The sequence below is a fragment of the Eutrema salsugineum genome, unplaced genomic scaffold, assembly GCF_000478725.1.
Source record: "Eutrema salsugineum unplaced genomic scaffold, Eutsalg1_0 scaffold_6, whole genome shotgun sequence".
NCBI lineage: Eukaryota > Viridiplantae > Streptophyta > Magnoliopsida > Brassicales > Brassicaceae > Eutrema > Eutrema salsugineum.
Genome location: NW_006256547.1, coordinates 13,164,360 through 13,187,425, shown reverse-complemented (window position 1 = coordinate 13,187,425; position 23,066 = coordinate 13,164,360). Strand labels below are relative to the sequence as shown.

Genomic DNA, 23,066 nt, shown 5'->3' with positions numbered 1-23,066 from the left:
ACTTATGTGAGTCTCACACACAAGAATGAACAAACACTCAAGAACACAAGGAATCTCACACAAAAGTGTTAAAGAGAGATAAAGCACAAATCTTAGAGGGGAACACACAAGTTTCATTTCAATTCGTTTTCAAGTCTGTCCATTACAAATGAAATGAGTGAGCTTATAAAGAAGTCTCACACGTTTTTACAAAAAAGAAAAATTCAAATAATTTACATAAATTAGAAATCAATCAAAGGTTTGATTGATATGGCCATTAAAGCTTGATTTTTGGCCAAACAAGGAAAACGTGAGGTTCCTTGTATCTGGACAGTTTCTGGATGATTCCATGGCTTGTTAGTCTTCTAATAACTCTCTTGTTTTGCACCAAATCAGCAGATAAGATCATTAGGAGCCTCTAGATGTATTTTAAACACTCCTGGACGCCAGAGATACGTTTGAAGTCTCCCAAACTCGGAAGGTTCCAAATAAGGCAAGTCGGGAATGGTTTGGTTTAGAAATTGAATAACTTTCCAACCAAAACCGGTCTCGGTATGATTCCAACTCTCCTGGACTATATGAGGAACCGAAATTCTAGAACAAGTCGATTTAAAGCTTAATTCCCCCTGGTCTGGTCGGAAACCTCTAATTAAGACACGCATGTCCAAATCGAGTAAGTTGGAGATCACCCGATTTGTAAGTTGAATAACTCCTTTGTTTGAACTCTGATTCGGCTGATTCAACTTCGTGTCGTCTTCTAGGTGAGCTGAGAATGATTTCCATGTGATCTCATGCTCTGAATCTTCGTGGTTGATTCGGTATGCTCCTTGAAAGGCACATGTGTCCTGGTCGGACCATAAGTGTGATGTTTGATGGAACTCTGGTTCATCCTCTTGTCTGATGACCACATCATACTCTCCTTCTTCAAAAATATTTTTCTTCAAATCTTGATCATCCTTCTTTGTGATATAGATGTTGGGAGCCAATGGTTTTGGTGGAGGTTCAACAAATCTTTTCACCTTTATTCCCCTCTTTTCTTTAAGGCGTGTGAGGCTTTTATCCAACTTTCTCATTTCTTCTTGGATGCTTGAGATCATTTTCCACACCGTTGCCATGTCTCCTTTATTGATATTCATCACTCAATGGTAAAGGACACCACGAGAAAGAATACACAAGGATTATGTTGGGGTCGGTTTCACCCCAAGCGGATAAAACCATCTCAAAAATGACTAAGTACTGGAGAAAACCGATTTGGCAAGAAGGAACAGCTGCCCGCTGAATATGGGCCGAGCCGTCCAACAAAACAAGTGGGCCGAGCTGTGCTCACCAAGATGAGTGGGCCGAGCCGTGGAAGAAGATAAATGGGCCAAGCCGTGAGAAGAACAAAGAGTGAGCCTAGCTGAGCAAGAGTAAGAATGGGCCGAGCCGCTTTTCTTCGTGTTGGGCCGAGCCAGTCCTTCTTTAATGAGATGAGCCAATATCATAAAGGACCTACGCCCATAAAAACCCTAGGCAAAGGGCAATGGCGGCGGCCGCACGAAGCGATAAGGAAATATTGCGAAAATCTTTCCCGAGATTCTCGGCTATGCGGTTCATAGACTCTATATAAATAGTCGCTGTAAACAATTCATGATGTAAACTTTTCAGCAAAAACCTTCTTTTGATCTTACTGTTCTTGCGATCACCCTAGAAATTTTGGATCCCTTAAGTTTTCCTTACAAATTTTTGGTTGTGCGAGTTTTGGCTCACACAATTTGGCGCCGTCTGTGGGGACTCGAAATTTTCTTACTCAATATCGTCAAGAGCTAAAGATCCGAAGAACATGGCAACCGACGCACCCGGAGACGATGACAACAACAATGGCGCAGAGAAAGACGCTCCACCAGCAAGCACGACAATGACAACCACCGAAGCCCAGGAGGAGATGCGAAACATGATGGCCACGTTGATGAAGAAAATCGACGATCAGGACAAGAGGAACAAGGCGATTACGGAGAGACTTGACGCAATGACGGCCGAAAGACGGCACCCAACTTGGAGAGCCAGGATCTCCGATCCGACAGATAGAGTCAGGAGACGTTTCGATTTCTCGACACCTGCAGGAGCATCCGGTAGCGGCATAAGAAATCCCATGGCTCCGCTAATGTTTCGTCCCCTCGGCGAACAAACTCCCGCAGCTACCCGAGTTAACATGACCGAGCCGCCCCCGCTTCGTCAGAATTCAAGGCGACGAGGCGATGAGGAGGAGAACGACGTGATCGATGTGGATGCCCATCAGAGCGACAGAACCTGGAACTCGCAACAAAACAGCTCAGCTCGGCGGATAAGTCAACAAGAGCTCACCTCGGCACTAAATGGCATTCAAGTTGACGAAGTCGCCGATCCGATTCGCGATAACGAGCCAACCGAGGAAGAGGAAAATCTTCAATGGGTCGAGCAGGCAGAGTTCAAAGACGAGCCGAGGAGAGAAGACCAGGAGCGACCTCGCCCACCTAGGAGAATGACCCACGCGCAGACCTTGGAGATCGAAGAGTTGCGAGTCTCAATGGCTCGGACAGTGGCAGAGATACGCGCCATGAAATCTCAAGTGCATTATGCGACAAGTGTCGCGCCGGAGATTGATCGAATGTTCGAGGAAACCAAAAGAACCCCGTTCACGAAGAGGATCACAGAGGCTATGATCCCCGAGCCCGGAAAAGTCAGGATCCCTTTCAATGAACGAACCACCGACCCGAAAGCTCATATCACGGCGTTCCGCATAGCAATGGGATGAGCCTTCACGAGGAACTCTGCCAACCTGACCAAGCAAGAAAAAGACGCTGGTTATTGTCTGTTGTTTGTAGAGCGCCTCAAAGGGGCCGCACTAGAATGGTTCTCAAGGCAAGAACGTAATTCGATCAACAGCTTCCAGCAGCTCTCCGCCTTGTTCTTGAAGCAGTACTCGATGTTCATGGACCGAGGCACCTCCGACGCCGATCTATGGACGTTATCTCAAGGACCTAACGAACCGCTTCGGGATTACATGGCAAGGTTCAAAGCTGTTGTGTCCAAAGTAGAAGGAATAAGTGACAAGGCCGCCCTTGAAGCCCTAAAACGATCCATATGGTACAAATCAGAGTTCCAAAGGGAGATGGCGCTGAACACGCCGCAAACAATTCAGGACGCTCTGCATCGATCATCAGACTTTATCGTGAATGAGGAAGAAATGAAGAATTTAGATGAGCAGTAAGAAGCGACGAAAGCAGCAATCCGGAGCTCGATTTTAACTCCGGATCTGAAGAAATACTATCACTAAGGATGCACCACGACCAGCATGAACAATATTCTTTGTGATATATATGTTGGGAGCAATGGTTTTGGTGGAGGTTCAACAAGTCTTTTGAACTTTATTCCCCTCTTTTCTTTAAGGCGTGTGAGGCTTTTTTCCAACTTTCTCATTTCTTCTTGGATGCTTGAGATCATTTTCCACACCGTTGCCATGTCTGCTTTATTGATATTCATCACTCAATGGTAAAGGACACCACGAGAAGGAATACACAAGGATTAAAATAAGGAAAAAAATATAATAATAATATATATTTTTTTAATATCTGTTTTATAGAAAAAAATAAACACAAACGTTTTTTTAATTTCTTTTTAAAAAATTATAGTAATAATATTAAGAGAAAAATAAAACAATTCTTGTGAGTTTTTTTTATATCAGAAAAAAAAATCAGACAAAAAGAAATTTGCAAAAACTTTTTTTTTATGAATGGAATCAAAACAAAACAAAACAAAAATGAAAAAAAACTATACAGGGTAGGAGCTTTTAGCTCGGATACCAAAATGATATAAGAATCGGTGGTGACTCTTATTATGCTGATAGATATGGTACCAAAGACAGGCAGTCGTCCTCTCCTTTGGTCAGATGATGGCCGATGATGGAGTGATTTGACACGCAGGCGATCGCCCTCTCGTGTGGGATCGATTTGGTGGAGTGCTGGCGGAACGAATGTACGACACAGAGGGATGGTGAGTCTCTGATACAGTACAATGCTCAAACTTATGTGAGTCTCACACACAAGAATGAACAAACACTCAAGAACACAAAGAATCTCACACAAGTGTTAAAGAGAGATAAAGCACAAAGCTTAGAGGGGAAACACAAGTTTCATTTCAATTTATTTTCAATTCTGTCCATTACAAATGAAAAGAGAGAGTTTATAAAGAAGTCTCACACGTTTTTACAAAAAAGAAAAATTCAAATAATTTACATAAATTAGAAATCAATCAAAGGTTTGATTGATATGGCCATTAAAGCTTGATTTTTGGCCAAACAAGGAAAACGTGAGGTTCCTTGTATCTGGACAGTTTCTGGATTATTCCATGGCTTGTTAGTCTTCTAATAACTCTCCTGCTTTGCACCAAATCAGCAGATAGTCGTTGGTCAATGTTGTTTAATGCTTTTGGTGCCAAATATGGAAGGTTTTCGTGTATGGGTGAGAGAGATTGATTCCGCCTGATCCAATGCTTGCTGGTGCACGTGATAAGATCATTAGGAGCCTCTAGATGTATTTTAAACAGTCCTGGACGCCAGAGATACGTTTGAAGTCTCCCATACTCGGAAGGTTCCAAATAAGGCAAGTCGGGAATGGTTTGGTTTAGAAATTGAATAACTTTCCAACCAAAACCGATCTTGGTATGATTCCAACTCTCCTGGATTATATAATGAACCAAGATTCTAGAACAAGTCGGTTCGAAGCTTAATTCCTCCTGGTCTGGTCGGAAACCTCTAATTAAGACATGCATGTCCAAATCGGGTAAGTTGGAGATCACCCGATTTGTATGTTGAATAACTCCTTTGTTGTATGCTCCTTGAAAGGCACATGTGTCCTGGTCGGACCATAAGTGTAATGTTTGATGGAACTCTGGTTCAGCCTCTTGTCTGATGACCACATCATACTCTCCTTCTTCAAAAATATTTGTCCTCAAATCTTGATCATCCTTCTTTGTGATATATATGTTGGGAGCCAATTGTTTTGGTGGAGGTTCAACAACTCTTTTGACCTTTATTCCCCTCTTTTCTTTAAGGCGTGTGAGGCTTTTATCCAACTTTCTCATTTCTTCTTGGATGCTTGAGATCATTTTCCACACCGTTGCCATGTCTCCTTTATTGATATTCATCATTCAATGGTAAAGGATACCACGAGAAAGAATACACAATGATTAGAATAAGGAAAAAAATGTAATAATAATATAATTTTTTTTAATATCTGTTTTATAGAAAAAAATAAAGACAAACGTTTTTTTTTATTTTCTTTTTAAAAAATTATAGTAATAATATTAAGAGAAAAATAAAACAATTCTTGTGAGTTTTTTTTTATATCAGAAAAAAAAATTAGACAAAAAGAAATTTGCAAAAACTTTTTTTTTTATGAATGGAATAAAAACAAAACAAAAAAAAATGAAAAAAACTATACAGGATAGGAGCTTTTAGCTCTGATACCAAAACGATATAAGAATCGGTGGTGACTCTTATGATGCTAGATATGGAACCAAAGACAGGCGGTCGTCCTCTCCTTTGGTCAGATTATGGTCGATGATGGAGTGATCTGACACGCAGGCGATCGCCCTCTCGTGTGGGATCGATTTGGTGGAGTGCTGGCGGAACGAATGTACACGACACAGAGGGATGGTGAGTCTCTGATACAGTACAATGCTCAAACTTATGTGAGTCTCACACACAAGAATGAACAAACACTCAAGAACACAAAGAATCTCACACAAGTGTTAAAGAGAGATAAAGCACAAAGCTTAGAGGGGAAACACAAGTTTCATTTCAATTTATTTTCAATTCTGTCCATTACAAATGAAAAGAGTGAGTTTATAAAGAAGTCTCACACGTTTTTACAAAAAAGAAAAATTCAAATAATTTACATAAATTAGAAATCAATCAAAGGTTTGATTGATATGGCCATTAAAGCTTGATTTTTGGCCAAACAAGGAAAACGTGAGGTTCCTTGTATTTGGACAGTTTCTGGATAATTCCATGGCTTGTTAGTCTTCTAATAACTCTCCTGCTTTGCACCAAATCAGCAGATAGTCGTTGATCAATGTTGTTTAATGCTTTTGGTGCCAAATATGGAAGGTCTTCGTGTATGGGTGAGAGAGTTTGAATCCGCCTGATCCAATGCTTGCTGGTGCACGTGATAAGATCATTAGGAGCCTCTAGATGTATTTTAAACACTCCTGGATGCCAGAGATACGTTTGAAGTGTCCCAAACTCGGAAGGTTCCAAATAAGGCAAGTCGGGAATGGTTTGGTTTAGAAATTGAATAACATTCCAACCAAAACTGATATCGGTATGATTCCAACTCTCCTGGATTATATGATGAACCAAGATTCTAGAACAAGTCGGTTTAAAGCTTAATTCCTCCTGGTTGGGTCGGAAACCTCTAATTAAAACACGCATGTCAAAATCGGGTAAGTTGGAGATCACCCGATTTGTAAGTTGAATAACTCCTTTGTTGTATGCTCCTTGAAAGGCACATGTGTCCTGGTCGGACCATAAGTGTGATGTTTGATGGAACTCTGGTTCAGCCTCTTGTCTGATGACCACATCATACTCTCCTTCTTCAAAAATATTTGTCCTCAAATCTTGATCATCCTTCTTTGTGATATATATGTTGGGAGCCAATGGTTTTGGTGGAGGTTCAACAACTCTTTTGACCTTTATTCCCCTCTTTTCTTTAAGGCGTGTAAGGCTTTTATCCAACTTTCTCATTTCTTCTTGGATGCTTGAGATCATTTTCCACACTGTTGCCATGTCTCCTTTATTGATATTCATCACTCAATGGTAAAGGACACCACGAGAAAGAATACACAATGATTAGAATAAGGAAAAAAATATAATAATAATATATATTTTTTTAATATCTGTTTTATAGAAAAAAATAAAGACAAACGTTTTTTTTTTTAATTTTCTTTTTAAAAAATTATAGTAATAATATTAAGAGAAAAATAAAACAATTCTTGTGAGTTTTTTTTTATATCAGAAAAAAAAATCAGACAAAAGGAAATTTGCAAAAACTTTTTTTTTTATGAATGGAATAAAAACAAAACATAAAAAAAAATGAAAAAAACTATACAGGGTAGGAGCTTTTAGCTCTGATACCAAAATGATATAAGAATCGGTGGTGACTCTTATGATGCTGATATATATGGAACCAAAGACAGGCGGTCGTCCTCTCCTTTGGTCAGATGATGGTCGATGATGGAGTGATCTGACACGCAGGCGATCGCCCTCTCGTGTGGGATCGATTTGGTGGAGTGTTGGCGGAACGAATGTACACGACACAGAGGGATGGTGAGTCTCTGATACAGTACAATGCTCAAACTTATGTGAGTCTCACACACAAGAATGAACAAACACTCAAGAACACAAGGAATCTCACACAAGTGTTAAAGAGAGATAAAGCACAAAGCCTATCGTCTCTGCTTTATCTTGAACCTTGTGTACTCCATCCCAAATCTCTTCCACATAGGAATAGGTTTGGTTGTTGTGGTAGTTAATAGTCTCTTCTGCTTCACCAAGTTTGATCTCTAAGGTGCGGATGCTCCAACCGGCTTTGCGAATGCGAATTTCGTGTGCTCCAACTCGTTCTTCGATTGCTTTCATCCTCTCCTGGACGGTTTCGGCACCTTCGTTTAGCTGGCTTTCGACGGTCTTGACTTGATCTGAAAGATCTTCAGGCTTTCTCTTAAAGAGTATTGACAAGTCATCAATTCTCTCGTCAAATTTGGATCTTGCTTGAACGTCGAGTAAGTGCGAGACCACCAATTCTAGTAGCTCCAATCGGTGAATAGGTTTGACGTTTTCATTCTTGTGAGGCAGCCGACGAGCAGGTTGTTCAGGGTTGGCCATTTGAGGTGCGCAGGGTTCCTTCTGGGACGTTCTGTTGTCTTCGGGTTGAGTTTTTTCGTAGAGATCGCGTAGATGCTTCTCTCTGCGTCTGGTGGCTTGAGGAGTGTTATAGAAACCTTCCTCATTTTGTTTATTTCGATTTATAGGATCCATATCTTCTGAAATGGAAACAAAATAACCGAAAAATGGAAAGTTGCAGAAAAAGGGGGTTCTAGAGTCGATTTACTAACCTTTCTCGGGGTTTTGCAGAAAAGAAAACGCGTGCCTTCCCCGGCAGCAGCGCCAAAAACTTGATGTGATGTTGAGTGTGGGTGTCAAGTTTTACCCTAATTGAAATCGATAGCCGCAAGTGCACAGCTGATCAATTGTAGTACTTAGGGATAGAATCCACAGGGAAAGAGGATCTTTTGCTGCAAAAAAGCCTTTGAAAATAAGTTAAGTAAGGAAGTCTAGAACTAAACCGGTTTAATGGGGGTTTGGTAGTGTGTTTAAAATCTAAAAACGAAATATTAAAAGAGAATACGGAAATTAAATGGCGTAATAACTAAACTTAACGAAAATGACTAAAAATGATAAATGAACTAAAAAGGAAAGACAATATTGAATTAAAGCTTAAAATCGGTGTAAAACAATGGAGAAGAAAGCGTTGGGGTTCAGGGAAGTTTTCTCAGGGGTACGAACGATTCAAAACATTGCTACAGAGTAAATTTTGTAAGATCTTAGCTTAAACTTTTTGAACTGGAGTCACGGACGTATGAATACGCCACTGTCGTGATCATAGACAACTATCTCTCTCAACCCTGACCAGTAGGTTTCCACTCTGGCCCTGGAAGAGAAGAGATGCATTATGTTTAAGACTCGTCCTAATTCACAAATCGCCCATAGGTAGGTTTCCACTACTATGTTTGTTTTGCTCTCCTAAACTAGATCTGACACCGGATGAACACTTTCGCGTCACCAAGCTTCTGGATCAGATTGTAGTTCATGACGCTACCCTCATGCAGTAAAAACGAATTCAGAAGAAAAAGTTCTAAGATTCAGCTCATGAGACAGAGCTTGAAGTTTCTTGAGGTAGTCATTGTAAGTGACCGACTTTGGCTCGGTTTTCTTGACCACCTTTGTCTTCTTTTGAGGTACAGGTGCTGGTGAAGCCACATTGTCCTCTTCCTCACTCAGCTCCTCACTAGAGCTTCTCTCAGCTCTCTTCTGCTTCCCTTGAGCCCTTGATGTTGTGGCTATGGCTTTGCCTTTTGCTTTGGCACCGGCTGCAGCTGATTTTCCTTTAGGTTCTGAAGCACAAGCTTTCCCATTTGTCGTCTGTGGCATCCTTGGTTCAGCAACACTTGAGCCTGCTTCCCTTGTTCTTCCCATGGTACCTGATTCATCAAAGAATCTCAAAAAGAGCCACTAGCGCCAATGACAAGGTTTTAATCTCAAAAAATTTGAAAATGATTTTTGCTTGAAAGCAAATCATCAGGATAAATTCAAGCAGCATCATATCAATCCATTCCAAGTCCAAACATCAAAATCCCAGCTCCACAAAATTTTCTAAAATCCCAACAATAGCTCAAGAACACAGCTTTCTCATGTCAGACAGAATCAATGTTCAAGCAACAAATCAGCTCAAATGGGTTCCTTCCTAGCTATCCACAACCTATATTACAAGGTTCTAACTCAATTTCAAGCTTCTAATCAGGTTATACAAAGCTCCATTCTCAAACAAATTTCAGAGAAATGGCGATATACTCAAATAAAACCAAACAAGAATTTTTCATTCAAAATACCTTGGAATAAGTTGAAATGATGCAAGATATGAACTCCAAACTTAAAAATCCAGCAAGAACAGGCGATTTTAAGTGAGAAAGATGTGAGTTCAAGAGAGAAACAATGGAGAAAAAGAAACAGCAAACCAGTTTTCTTGTGAAAGGAGATAGAAAGGAGAAAGGAAACCGATTTTTTCTGTGGTCTAGCCTTTGTTTTTGGCTTATGGGAGACAGCTGGATGTGGCTGGACCTTTGACTTTGATTGTGGCACCCTTTGGACTGCTGGTCACAAGACTTCTCAGAGATCCTATCGACATGGTTTATGTTGATATTCTGGTCGATATTTTCTCGGTGATTCTTCGTGTTTTACCGACCAGAATATCGACCAAACACACTTCGATACCCTGCCAACATGTTCATGCACTTGATAAATATTGAGGTGTGTCATCAGGATAGTTTGGTCGATATTATTTCGGCACAATAGGTTAAAATTATCGACCAAACTATCGAGACTTAGTGTGGTCGATAGGATCTCAGGCTCTTGTTGATTCTTGACCTCTCTTGCATCCCAATCTCCTTTAAACAGCTCCCAAAACGTGTTAAACCTGCTCACACTTAAGAAAACACATCAAAAAGTCCTAAAAGTTCAAATGAAAGCATGAAAGAAAGTATGTACAAGTGATAAGCTTGGGGTGTCTCCCAAGAGCACTTTTTTTAAAGTCTCTAAGTTTGACTTTGATACCAAGTTTATGCTGATGGTGGATCAAGAAGGGGAATTGATGTAGCTTCCTCCTTTTGTGAGACTAGGTAGTGCTTGATCTTTTGGCCATTGACCACAAACTCTTGACCATCTTTACCTTCTAACACAACAGCTCCATATGGCCTAACTTCAAGAATCTTAAAGGGACCAGACCATCTAGACTTAAGTTTTCCAGGAAATAACTTAAGCCTATAGTTGAACAACAACACCAAATCACCTTCCTTGAATTTCAAAATCCTTTGATCATGTAGAGCTTTGGTATTTTCTTTGTATATCTTGGAGCTCTCAAAAGCCTTCAACCTGATCTCTTCAATTTCATGGAGTTGAATCCTTTTCTCTTGAGCTGTTTTGATATCAAAGTTCAGCAACTTCACAATTCCATAATGCCTTGTACTCCAGCTAAACAGGAAGGTGGCAGCTATTCCCATATAGTAGATTGAAAAGAGATGTCCCAATTGGAGTCTTAAAGGTTGTTCTATAAGCCCACAATGCATCACCCAGCCTTTTGCTCCAATATTTTCTGCTTGAGCTAACAGTCCTCTCATGGATAGCCTTAATTTGTCTATTAGACACTTCAACCTGGCAACTAGTTTGAGGGTGATAAGGACTAGCTACCTTATGTTTCACTCCATGCTTCCTCAGCAATCCCTCCAAGGTTCTGTTCACAAAATGAGAACCTCCATCAGAAATAACAACCCTTGGTACTCCAAATCTTGGGAAGATTATGTTCTCGAACAACCTGACCAACACCTTGGAATCATTGGTAGGGGAAGCAATAGCCTTAACCCATTTGGACACATAGTCCACAACCACTAATATGTTCTGATTCCCATAAGATAAGATGAATGGCCCCATAAAGTCCACTCCCCAACAATCAAAAACTTCAACCACAAATATTGGATTTTGAGGCATTTCACTCCTCTTTGAAATATTCCCATGCCTCTGACAGGCATCACATGCTGAAACAACCCTTTGAGCGTTCTTGAACATAGTAGGCCACCAAAACCCACTCTGAAGAACCTTGGCCACCGTCTTGAATGCTCCCATGTGACCCCCAAAAGCTGATCCATGGCACTCTTGCAACATAGGTTGCATCTCCTCTTCAGCAATACACCTTCTATACAGCTGATCTTTGTTCAGGACATACAGGTAAGGTTTATCCCAATGGTATCTTTAGACATCTTTGAAGAACTTCTTTCTGTGGTAAGCATCAAGTTCTGGTGGTTCCACTCCACAAGCAAGAAAGTTCACAATGTCAGCAGACCAAGGCATTCTCCTCTCTTGGATGCTATCCACTTCCTCAAACTTCAAGTAAGAGTTGAGCACCATCAATGATTCCTCAGGGAGAGAGTCATTAAGAGGGACTTCAGAGTCCACTCTTAACCTAGAGAGATGGTCTGCAGCTCCATTCTCTATGTCCTTCTTTTCTTGTACCTCCATATCGAATTCTTGAAGTAAGAGTACCCATCTCAAGAGTCTAGGCTTGGCATCCTTCTTGTTCATTAGATATCTGAGGGCTGCATGATGAGTGTACACAATGACTTTTGATCCCACCTGGTAGCTTCTGAATTTATCAAATGCAAAAATTATTGCCAGCATTTCTTTTTCTGTGGTTGCAAATTTTTCTTGAGCAGAATCAAGGGTCGTACAGGCATAGTAGATCACATGAAGTTTTCTGTCTTTCCTTTGGCCAAGCACAGCTCCAACTGCATAGTCTGAAGCATCTGTCATCACTTCAAAGGGCAATGACCAATCAGGGGCCTGGACAATTGGTGCACTGATCATTGCCTCTTTGATCTTCTTGAAAGCTTCCTCACACTCACCATCAAAGACAAATTCAACCTCTTTGCACAACAGCCTAGTTAGAGGCCTAGCTATTCTTGAAAAGTCTTTGATGAATCTCCTATAAAACCCTGCATGCTCAAAGAAGCTTCTTATCCCTTTGAATGAGAATCTCTTTCTTCACTACCTGTTTTAAGTTGGAATCACTACAAGAAAACACTACGATTCCTGACGAAATTTCCGACGGAATATATTTCGTCGGAAACTACCGACGGGATCCCGACGAAAAACTAAAAAATACGACGAAAAGAAGTTAAACGGAAATCGGTCGTAATTCCCGACTGATTTCCGACGGATTATTGAAATGGTCGTTTTTTAAGGTTTTGTCGGAAATCCGTCGGTAAATTCCCGATGGATTTTCCACGGATTTCTAAAAAGTTGAAAATTCAAAAAAAAAAATACAATTCCGTGGGTAATCCGTCGGCAATTTCCGACGGATATCCGACGGAATTCGATTCTTTTTAAATTTTCAACTTTCTCGACAGATTTCCGACGGAATTATTAGATCTAGCCGTTGTTGTATCCGTTGAACTAGCCGTTTCTAGCCGTTTTAAAGTTTCGTCAGAAATCGGTCGGAATACGCTCGGAAATGAAATCAGGTTTTGCTATAAATACCTCTTCTTTCTCATTCCCAACATACAAATCAAGGGTGAAAGAACATGTCTTCTTCAAACCCAAACCCATATAATTATTTTCGATCATGGATGGATAAACCCCGTCTTGATCCAACATCGGGAAAACTAACCGATGAGTATGCGAGCGGTATTGAAGAATTTATAACCCTTGCGACAAAGAATAGTGAGAGCTCTGGAAATAGTAAATTCTATTGTCCTTGTCTTACATGTCGCAATAACAGAGTACACTCTGTTAGAGGACTATGGAATCACTTGTATAGGAATGGATTTATGCCAGGATACAAGATTTGGTATATGCACGGAGAAACTGAATCAATGGTAAATTATTATAGCAGTGCTTCTGGTGTGATAGAAGAACCAACTCCAGATGTTGAGATGGTGAATGATGAAAACGTAGGTAGTATTGTTCAGATGGTGAATGACGCATTTCAAGAAAACGTAGCATCGTATATTCAGGATGGTAATAGAACAGAAGAACCTAATTTAGAAGCCCGAAGGTTTTTTGATATGCTAGATGCAGCTAAACAACCTTTATATGGAGGATGTAGAGAGGGCATATCGCCTTTATATTCTGCAAGCAGGTTGATGACTATCAAGACGGATTTTAATCTGGCAGAAGATTGTGTGGATGCAATAGCTGATTTTGTTAAAGATATTTTACCTGAAGATAATATCTCACCGGCTTCATATTAAGAGATTCAGAAACTTGTAAGTGGTCTTGGATTACCGTATGAAATGATAGATGTCTGCATCGACAATTGTATGATATTCTGGAGGAATAACGAGCATCGCTTAAAGTGCAAATTTTGTCATAAACCGCGATATCAGGAAACAAGTAGCAGAGTACCTGTTCCACATAAAAGGATGTGGTATTTGCCAATAAAAGAGAGGCTGAAAAGGTTATATCAATCAGAGCGAACAGCAGCTCCAATGAGATGGCATGCACAACACAACTCAGATGGAGAGATTGCACATCCTTCAGATGCAGAAGCGTGGAAACATTTTCAAGAGCTCTATCCTAGTTTTGCGTCTGAGCCAAGGAATGTCTACCTTGGGTTATCTACGGATGGATTCAACCCTTTTGGCAAGCATGGGCGGCAATATTCTTTATGGCCAGTAATTGTCACACCTTATAATTTGCCACCAAGTTTGTGCATGAAACGAGAGTTTTTGTTCCTTACAATACTCGTTCCTGAACCAGAGCACCCCAAGAGATCTCTTGATATTTTCTTACAGCCATTAATTTATGAGTTGAAGCTGTTATGGAAATATGGCATTGAAGCATATGATGTTTCTCTAAAACAAAATTTTGTAATGCGAGCGGTTTTTATGTGGACGATAAGTGATTTTCCAGCATATGGTATGCTTTCTGGTTGGTCTACTCACGGAAGATTAGCATGTCCGTACTGTCAAGATAACACTGATGCATTCCAATTACGACACGGTCGAAAAACTTCTTGGTTTGATTGCCATCGACGGTTTCTACCCCCTGATCATCCATATCGAAGGAGCACGACACTGTTTAGGAAGAATAAAAAAATTTATGATGCTCCACCTCCAGAGCCTACAGGTTTAGATATAATCCGACAATTAAGAGATTTTGATGCTGAGAAGACGGTTTCATGTGGTGGGAATGGTCATGTTCCTATTCAAGGATGTGGAGAGTACCACAATTGGAACAAGAAGAGTATTTTCTTTGATTTGCCATATTGGAAAGACCATCTACTTCGGCATAATTTAGATGTGATGCACATTGAGAAAAACTTTTTCGACAACATCATGAATACTGTACTTAATGTGCAAGGGAAGACTAAAGATAATCTGAAGGCAAGATTAGACTTACCTGATATTTGTTCACGTAAAGAACTGCATGTTATGGAAAATGGGAAATCATTGCCCCCAGCTTTTCGATTAAATGTGCTTTCAAAAGAAGAATTCTTCGACTGGATTAAGGAAAGTGTTAAATTCCTTGATGGATATGCATCTAACCTGCGTAATTGCGTTGATAGTGGAGAAGGTAAGTTGTGTGGGATGAAAAGTCATGATTGTCATGTTTTTATGCAACGCCTCCTTCCATTTGCCTTTTCTGGTCTTCTACCTAAAAACATTCATGAAGCTATCGCAGGTAAATTTAATAACTAGCTAGTAATTTATCATTTATAACTAATTGATTATATATGTACATATATAATAATTAATATAAGTAATATTCTGTTCATTATGCAGGTATTAGTGCATTCTTCCGAGATCTGTGCACTAGATCACTTACAGTCGATGGTATCCATAATTTAGAGGAAAAGATACCAGTTATCCTATGCAATCTTGAGAAAATATTTCCACCGGCCTTTTTTGATGTTATGGAACATCTTCCGATTCATCTCCCAAGGGAAGCTGCACTTGGAGGACCCGTTCAGTATAGATGGATGTATCCTTTTGAACGGTATATGTTCCATCTAAAGAAGAAAGTGAAAAATCTTGCAAGAGTTGAAGGTTCTATTGTTGCACAATGCATTAATGAAGAGAGGTCAACTTTTGCCGGCAACTACTTTTCATCTTCTGTAAAAACGAAAAGCAGACGGCCTGCACGACATGATGATGGAGGTGTGCCACAAACTTATCCTGTGGAAGTCCCAAACATATTTACACAAATTGGAAGGGTTAGTGGAAAAGGTAGGCCTCGACGACTAACCGAAGAGGAACAAGAACACCTGCATATGTATATTTTATCCAATTGCGATGAAATTTTAGAATATGAGAGGGTATACATGTTGCAAATACGCGAATGGTTTCCAAGTTATACAGAGGACGAGCTTATGAGCCATAAGCAGAAAGACTTTGCAGGATGGTTGCAATGGCATGTAAGTATGACAGAAAAGAGTAATTAACTTTTATTTGTTTCATACCATACATATATATATATAGTACTTACGCTATTCATAATTTTGTACAGGTTACTTCGATAATTAGTAGAGGAGTATCGGTCCCTAATTGGTTAGTTGAGATGGTTTGTGGCCCAATGTTTATTACAACATTGTATCCAATGTATTGCACTCGTTGTTATGCTTTCAAGGCACATAAAGAAGGGAACTCAAGGATAACTTCCAGTTACGGTATATCGTCGACAACCGGAGATTTTGTCTACTATGGTATACTTCGTGAAATACTTGAAGTCCAATACCCTGAAATGGTTGGGTTAAAGTGCATTGTGTTTTATTGCGATTGGTATGATCCTGTAGAAGGTCTACGCACCGATCAATTTGGTGTCACTTCTATTAACTCCCGAAAACGACTTCGAAAATATGATCCATTCATCCTTGGTTCACAAGCGGATCAGGTTTGCTATATAAAATACCCCCGTGTTACGAGCAGACAAGATCCGTGGATGACAGTTACGACGATACACCCACGAGGAAGGGTATATGGAGTTTCTGAACACGAGCCATTACAAGAAAATGTCACCGGCAATTTAGGTGAAATCAAACCGTCACTTGAAGAAGTTGACCTTGTTGTTGACTTTACTGATATGGAAGATGACTATGTTGTTTATGCTGATTCAGAACCAGAAATTGGCGAGTTTGACGAGCATTACGAATCTGGTACTTCTGAATATTCTTCCGATTCAGATTAAATTTGTATTTATATTATTATTCGCGAAAATGTAATTTTCTTATGTTTTTATTTAGGGTTTATGAACACTTATGGATTAAGTATTTCTTCTTTGCTCAATTTTTAGAAGTCCTGTCCGATTTAAATGCTCGGTTTTGAATATTTTTCCAATTCAGAATAAATTTGTATTTATATTATTCAAAAAAGTAATTTTTTCTTTGCTTAAATGTATTTTTTTAAATATTTTATCAAAATAAAAACCATCTCAATTTGTAAAAGTTCTCTAAAAACCGTCGGTAGTTCCGACGGATTTCCGACAGGTAGATATAAATTCGGTCGGGAAACCGTCAGGAACCAGTAAATTTGTTAGATTTAGGGAAATTCTTAGATTTAGAAAATCTAAGAATTATGAGTTCTTTGTTAGATTTAGGGAAATTCTTAGATTTAGAAAATTTGTTAGATTTAAGGAGATTTGTTAGGAGTTGTTAGATTTGATAGGTGTAGATTTGTAGAAAAAATTAGAATTGTTAGATTATAATTTTGGTTTATTTGTTTGTAAAATTTTTAGTTTGGAAAAATTATTAGATTTGTTAGATATGTAAAATTATTTGATTTCTAAAATTATTAGTTTTGGCAAAAAAATAGATTTGTTAATTTTAGAAATTTCCTATATATATAAGCAACTAATTCTAACAAATATATTCACAAGAAATTATTTATAATTTAGAATAGATTTTTTTAATAAAATTATCAATAAAAAAAATTTTAGTTTGGAAAAATTATTAGATTTGTTAGATATGTAAAATTATTTGATTTCTAAAATTATTAGTTTTGGCAAAAAAAATAGATTTGTTATTTTGTATAATTTTCAAAAATGTTTGTTAAAACGTTAAAGTTTTCTTAAAAAAAATTGTTTTTAATATCTTTTTTTTTTACAATTTATAAGTTTTTACTTTAGATAAATTTTTTTAAAGGGATTACGGAGAATACCAAGGTCATATATCTGGTACGTCGTCTCAATCCCGGCGACGACGTACCAATGAAAGCTTTTCGTCGAGGACTCATACGGATACGGAGATCCCGGAGTCTAATGATTATCCGGAGTTTCCGGAGTTGGATGATATCCCAGAGATTTCCGCGGTTCCGGAGAGTTGTTCTCATACTCCTCCGTCGTCTGATGCATTCTACACGAGTATTAACAATTTACTCGGTGAGCCCGGACGAGAGTTATGCACACCGCTTGATCCACTTCGGCGAGGAAATGCGACTTGGTAATAAATTATTTTTTCATCTTTTTATTCTTTTGATAATATGTTTATAAAAATAACAAGATTTTTTTCTTAAAGGTTTGGATATTCGAACAACGGGATTAGCAAGTGCATTTTGAGAATGTTGCATTCACTCCTTAAGAAACCGTACAAGACATTTTCTGTCATCCCTATCGAAGAGAAAAACATATGGTTCAAACAGTTTGCGGTAAGTTTCAAACAATTTATTCAATACTCAAATTTTTTCTTAAATTAGTATTATTTCAGAAATTTATTTTTTTTCAGCAAGAGTTTACATGGCATCCAAACCGCACAAAGACTGTGGAGGGCTTGTTTCTTGCTGAGTGTGCTACGCAATTCTCAAGAAACATGTACAAGTGGAAGCAGAATTGGAGGAAGGGGAAAGGCAAACCGAAAGGGTTGAATGCCACTGTCTGGAAACTCTATATCCCATATTGGGAAAACCCCGAGACGGAGAAGAAATCGAAGACTAATTCCACAAACAAAAGGAGTGACCGAAAAGGCAAAGGGCAATATGTTCACAACTCCGGATCGACGAGCTTTTTGAGTCAAGAAGACCAAATGGTAAAATTTTCTTATTTTTTTGGGATTTTACAATACGTGTTCACTTTTCATTATAACATTTAAGTGTTTTTTTTTTTTTTAAATAGACTAGAGAGGCTGGAGGAGTGCATCCAGATCATCTTCAGTTGATGAAGAAGGTGCACACAAAGAAGGGGAGCAATGTGATTCAAGATCCTCTAATGAATGAAATTTATGAGAAGGTGACGCAGACCATCGAGAGTAGTCAACAGTCACAAGGTGACTCCTCATCTCCCGTCATTTTGTCGCGCGAGGAAATCAACCGTTTGGTTCGCGAAGTAAGTTTTCTTGGTTTGTGTACCTTTAATTTTTTTTTTGTCTACATTTGCTGTTGGTATTAACAACTTATTGTTTTAATTGTGCAGGAGCTTCCGTTGAAGAAAGGACGTCGACGTGGTTTGGGTAATGTTGTCTCAAGTCAAGAATCTTTCGGTTCTTCTTCTTATCCCGAAGATATCGTCGAGCAAAACGAAGAGCTCAAGGCAAAAGCAGCGGATTTGGAGCACAAGTTAGATGCAACACAACAAGAGCTCACTACGACCAAATCGGAGCTTACTACAACCAGATCGGAAGTCACAACCATGGCAAGTTGGATGAAGGCGAGGTTTCCTGACTTCCCGGGATTCGGAAGTTCGGGAACGGAAAATCCAGAAACCTAGATTATTGTTTTTTTTTGTTATTTGAATATTTGAATTTTAAAAATTGTTAAAATATTTTCATTATATTTATAAATTTCAGTTTTATTTATATTTAATTTACAATTTTATTTCTCTGAATTAATGTTTTTAAATTTTTTTTTAAAAAATTTTTCTTTTACCGTCGGAAAATCGTCGGTACTAACAAAAAAAGACCGTCGGAAATCCATCAGGAAACAAAAATCGTCAAGTTCGTCGGGTTTCCGTCGGAAATGAAACTCCGACAAAATCAAAACCATCGGAAACTCCTTGGTTTATAAAACCATCGGGAATCCGTCGGAACAATGCTTCCTCGGGAATCCGTCGGTAAAATTGCGTCGTCCGGAATCCGTCGGAAAAGTTTTGTCCTCGAGAATTCGTCGAGTAATTGAAGTCGTCGGTATTCCGTCGGAAATACCCGATGAATTTCCGACGGATATTTTTTCCCGACGAGATGATCCTGACGACCTGTTTTTGTCGGAATTCCGTCTGGAAAAGCGTTTTCCGACGAATTACCGACGGATATAACCGTCTAAAAGCGGATGTTTTCTTGTAGTGGATTGAGACGCCTTTGGTTCTCTATGGATGACATAGACTCTTCTTCTAAGTGAATTCCTATGAGTGCATAGGGAGGGTGAGATACCCTTTATGTCATCCAGAGAGTAGCCAATGGCTCTCCTATGTTTCCCCAACTCTTCTAACAACTTATGCTATTGGTCCTCTAACAGCATATCATTGATAATGACAGGATAAGACTCATTGAGACCTAAGAAAGCATACCTGAGCCCCTTGGGAAGGGGTTTGAGATCAAGTTGAGGTGCCTTATATTCATCGAAATCCTTGTCAAATGCATCTAGTGAGGCTTGTTGTGGCTTCTCTGCTTGTGCTTCACCTTTAGCCTTGTTGCATTGCTTCTAAACACCCTCATTCACCTCTTGAAATCCTTTTTCCTCCCTGGCCGCCGTTGTAGTATCGACCATGAAGCATGTCGATACTTTGGTCGATATTCTTTCCTCCCTGGCCTCCCCCACAGTATGATCATTGTCCTCAATGATCAGATTGTTGTACTCTACACTTGGCAGTTCTTTGCCACTTCTCAGTGTAATGGCTTTAGCATACTCCTTTGGGTTTGGTTCAGGCTTACCAGGTAGTTGGCCTTGGTTCCTTGAGCTAGAGGCCTGATTTTGCTTCAATTCCTTGATGTCCTGCTGCATAGATGCATACTGACTCGCAAACATTTGTTGACCCTGAAGCAGCTGTTGTAGAATCCCAACCATATCTGACCCCATCTGTGGCTGCTGGTGAACAGGTGCTGACTGAAACTGATGCTGAACCGGCGCCTGCTGCTGGAACTGTGGTGGACCAAACCCTAGTGGTGCCTTTGGTTGCTGCTGTGAACTGAAACCAGAACTCTGAAGTGGTTGCTGATGCTGACTGTAACCCTGATTCTGAACAAACTGATTCTTTGGTTGAAAAGACCCTTTAAAGTTGTTCTTGTGAATAAAATCTGTGGAGCTTGAGAGGTAGGATAGACTTGGTCTTGTGGGTTTGCTATATTGGGATTCCTGTAAGAGAGGTTCTGATTGGCATTGGCATACTGATATCTTTGGAACCTCTGATTCCCAATATAGTTTAGCTCTTCCTGAGTAAGACCCTCTTCACTGATGTTCTCAAAGCATTGAGAAGGTTCCTTATACTCTCCTACAAAGTGCATTGGCTTTTGAGTGGCCAATAACACCTTGTCCAGCTTGCTTTCAAGTGTTTTAAAGTCCTTCTCATACCTTTGATCCCTGCTTGAACTCTCACTCCTATTGGATCTATCAAAGTCTTCTCCATATGTATCACTGCTCATTGCTATGTTCTCAACAAGCTATAAAGCAGCATGAATCTCCTTCCCCAGAAAGTTTCCATTTGATGCAGTATCCAGTTGATTCTTTATCTTGGGAAGAGCCCCCCTATAAAGTGTGGTGAGAAGAGAAACCTCACTAAACCCATGGTGTGGGCATTGGTTAGTGTAGCTCCTGAATCTCTCCCATGCTTCACCAAAACTCTCATTGCTATGTTGAGTGAAGCTGGAGATTTGGTTTCTTAGCTTTGCTGTTCTGGAAGTTGAGAAGAACTTAGACAGAAATCCCTGCTTGCATTGCTCCCAAGTTTGAATGGAGCCTCTTGGAAGATTCTTCTTCCATTTGAGTGCTTTGTCACCAAGACTGAAGGGGAATAATCTGAGCTTGAAGCTGTCCTCAGATACTCCATTTATCTTTGTCAAGTCACAAACTTTATCAAATTGGTCCAAGTGTTCCAAAGGATCTTCCATTGGCAATCCATGGAACTTGGAGTTTTGGACCATATTCAGCAAAGATGCCTTGACTTCAAAATTGTTGTTTTGCACAGGTGGTGCTTGAATGTCTGCTCCATACTGATGAGCATTAGCCCTATCATTCTCTCCAACATAGACCTGTGGCTACTCATATCTCCTTGGTTGGTTTTGGAAGGGCTGTTGGTGGTGAGCCTGTTGTCTCTGCTGTACATTGGCATGGTGCCTTTGCTGATGAGCTGGAGCTTGTCCTTGGTGGACATAAGCTTGCTGTTGATGCACCTGCTCCTGCTGAGCATTACCCTGATGGAACCCTTGACGAGCTCCATTTCCAGCTGCGTTACCCTGCTGCACCTGAGCCTGTTGCCCCTCTTGAACCTGCGGCTCAATGTCAACCACATGCTGTCTTTGATCTTCCATATCAGCCTGATCAGTCTGTCTTCCACGCCTATCCCTTCTCCTTCTTGGAACCAAAAGATTGATGTTGTCGTTTAGAGGGAAAGATGGACCACAACTTCTTGACCTGGACCTTGTGTCCATACACCTGAAATCAGAAACAAAACTTGAAAGTAATCAGTAAAAACAAAAAATAAGTACTTGATCTCAAGAACAGATCAGAGCCTAATGCTAAACAAACCACTCCCCGGCAACGGTGCCAATTGATAGACAAGACTTTTTGGGTCTTAGGGCTATCAATCCCCTTGTCAAAGTAGCACAAAAGAGGTTGTCAATCCAAGAATGTGGTGATAGGCACTAAGCTATGTGATCAGTTTCTCAATTCAAGTAAACAGATGAGGTTTTGATTGACTAATGAAAACTAAGAACTTAAAACAAGATTAAAGACTAAACAAGTGATCAAACAATAACTAAGCAAATGACAAGTGATGTGAATATGAGATGATGGAAGCATGAGATTCTAGACATGATAGTTGGCTAGGGTGCTTTGGTGCTAAATCAGAAATGCTAATGACAATGATGAAACATGATTCAAGTGATTTAGGACTCTAATCTAGATTAATCCTCTCATGAAGGCATTAACCTCTACACTAATCCATTTTCAAACCAAATCATCATTTGTGAAATATGAATCAATGAGCATAAAGAAACAGTTCTAAAAGATCATTCAAGCAAATAACAAGACATCATCATGCAGCAAATGCTTAAACCTCTAATACATCTCTTTCAAGAATTTCATCAAACACTTGTGGTGCATGAAATTCCCAGATTCTATGTCACAAGTGGTGTGCAAGGATCTAGCCTAGAGAACAGCTGTTTAGAGAAATGAATCAATGAATCTAGCCCTAAGCACTCCTAATCTGACACTTTAGCACCCTAACCTACACATCTACAACCTCATTAAGCTTTCTTCTTGGAACCAGAAGCAACCACCAAAGCTTTCTCTTCATGCCTTGTCCTTTTCGGCGTTTGATCACATTTTTCTTGCTTTGTGATTTTCTTTGCTCCTTGACCTTTTTCTCTTGGCTGTGAAGACCCTGAGACCAAACCATTGTTCTTGGATGCAGTGCCCTTCTTCTTGGCTAGAGAGTTGGTTCTTTCAGTCATCTGCCAAGAAATTTCTCAAAAACAAGATTAGCACAAGATCAAGTTTCACAAAATTTTCCAAAATTTTGAAAACATTTGTTGCAAGAATCGATTTCAAAAGCACATGAACGAGTTTCTCAAGGCAAGCATCAATCCAATAAGTTCATAGCAATG

General features: G+C 39.6%; 2 protein-coding genes and 1 non-coding gene across 3 annotated transcripts; all 3 read left to right on the top strand.

Annotated features, from left to right (window-relative positions):
- Positions 1–13,746: 13,746 nt before the first annotated feature.
- Positions 13,747–16,510, top strand: LOC112083505. Its single transcript, XM_024151534.1, has 4 exons — positions 13,747–15,007; positions 15,109–15,552; positions 15,631–15,740; positions 15,953–16,510. Exons 1-4 carry the CDS (start codon positions 13,747–13,749, stop codon positions 16,508–16,510), a joined length of 2,373 nt encoding a protein of 790 aa, XP_024007302.1.
- An 852-nt stretch (positions 16,511–17,362) lies between these two features.
- On the top strand, positions 17,363–19,018 carry LOC112083504. The gene is made up of 6 exons (XM_024151533.1): positions 17,363–17,376; positions 17,463–17,759; positions 17,835–17,964; positions 18,042–18,341; positions 18,428–18,637; positions 18,725–19,018. The coding sequence occupies exons 1-6, from the start codon at positions 17,363–17,365 to the stop codon at positions 19,016–19,018; spliced, it is 1,245 nt and encodes a 414-aa protein (XP_024007301.1).
- Positions 19,019–21,021: 2,003 nt separating this feature from the next.
- LOC112083804 lies at positions 21,022–21,128 on the top strand. The gene has a single exon (XR_002897932.1). It is a non-coding gene; the product is annotated as a small nucleolar RNA R71 (small nucleolar RNA).
- The last annotated feature ends 1,938 nt before the right edge of the window (positions 21,129–23,066 follow it).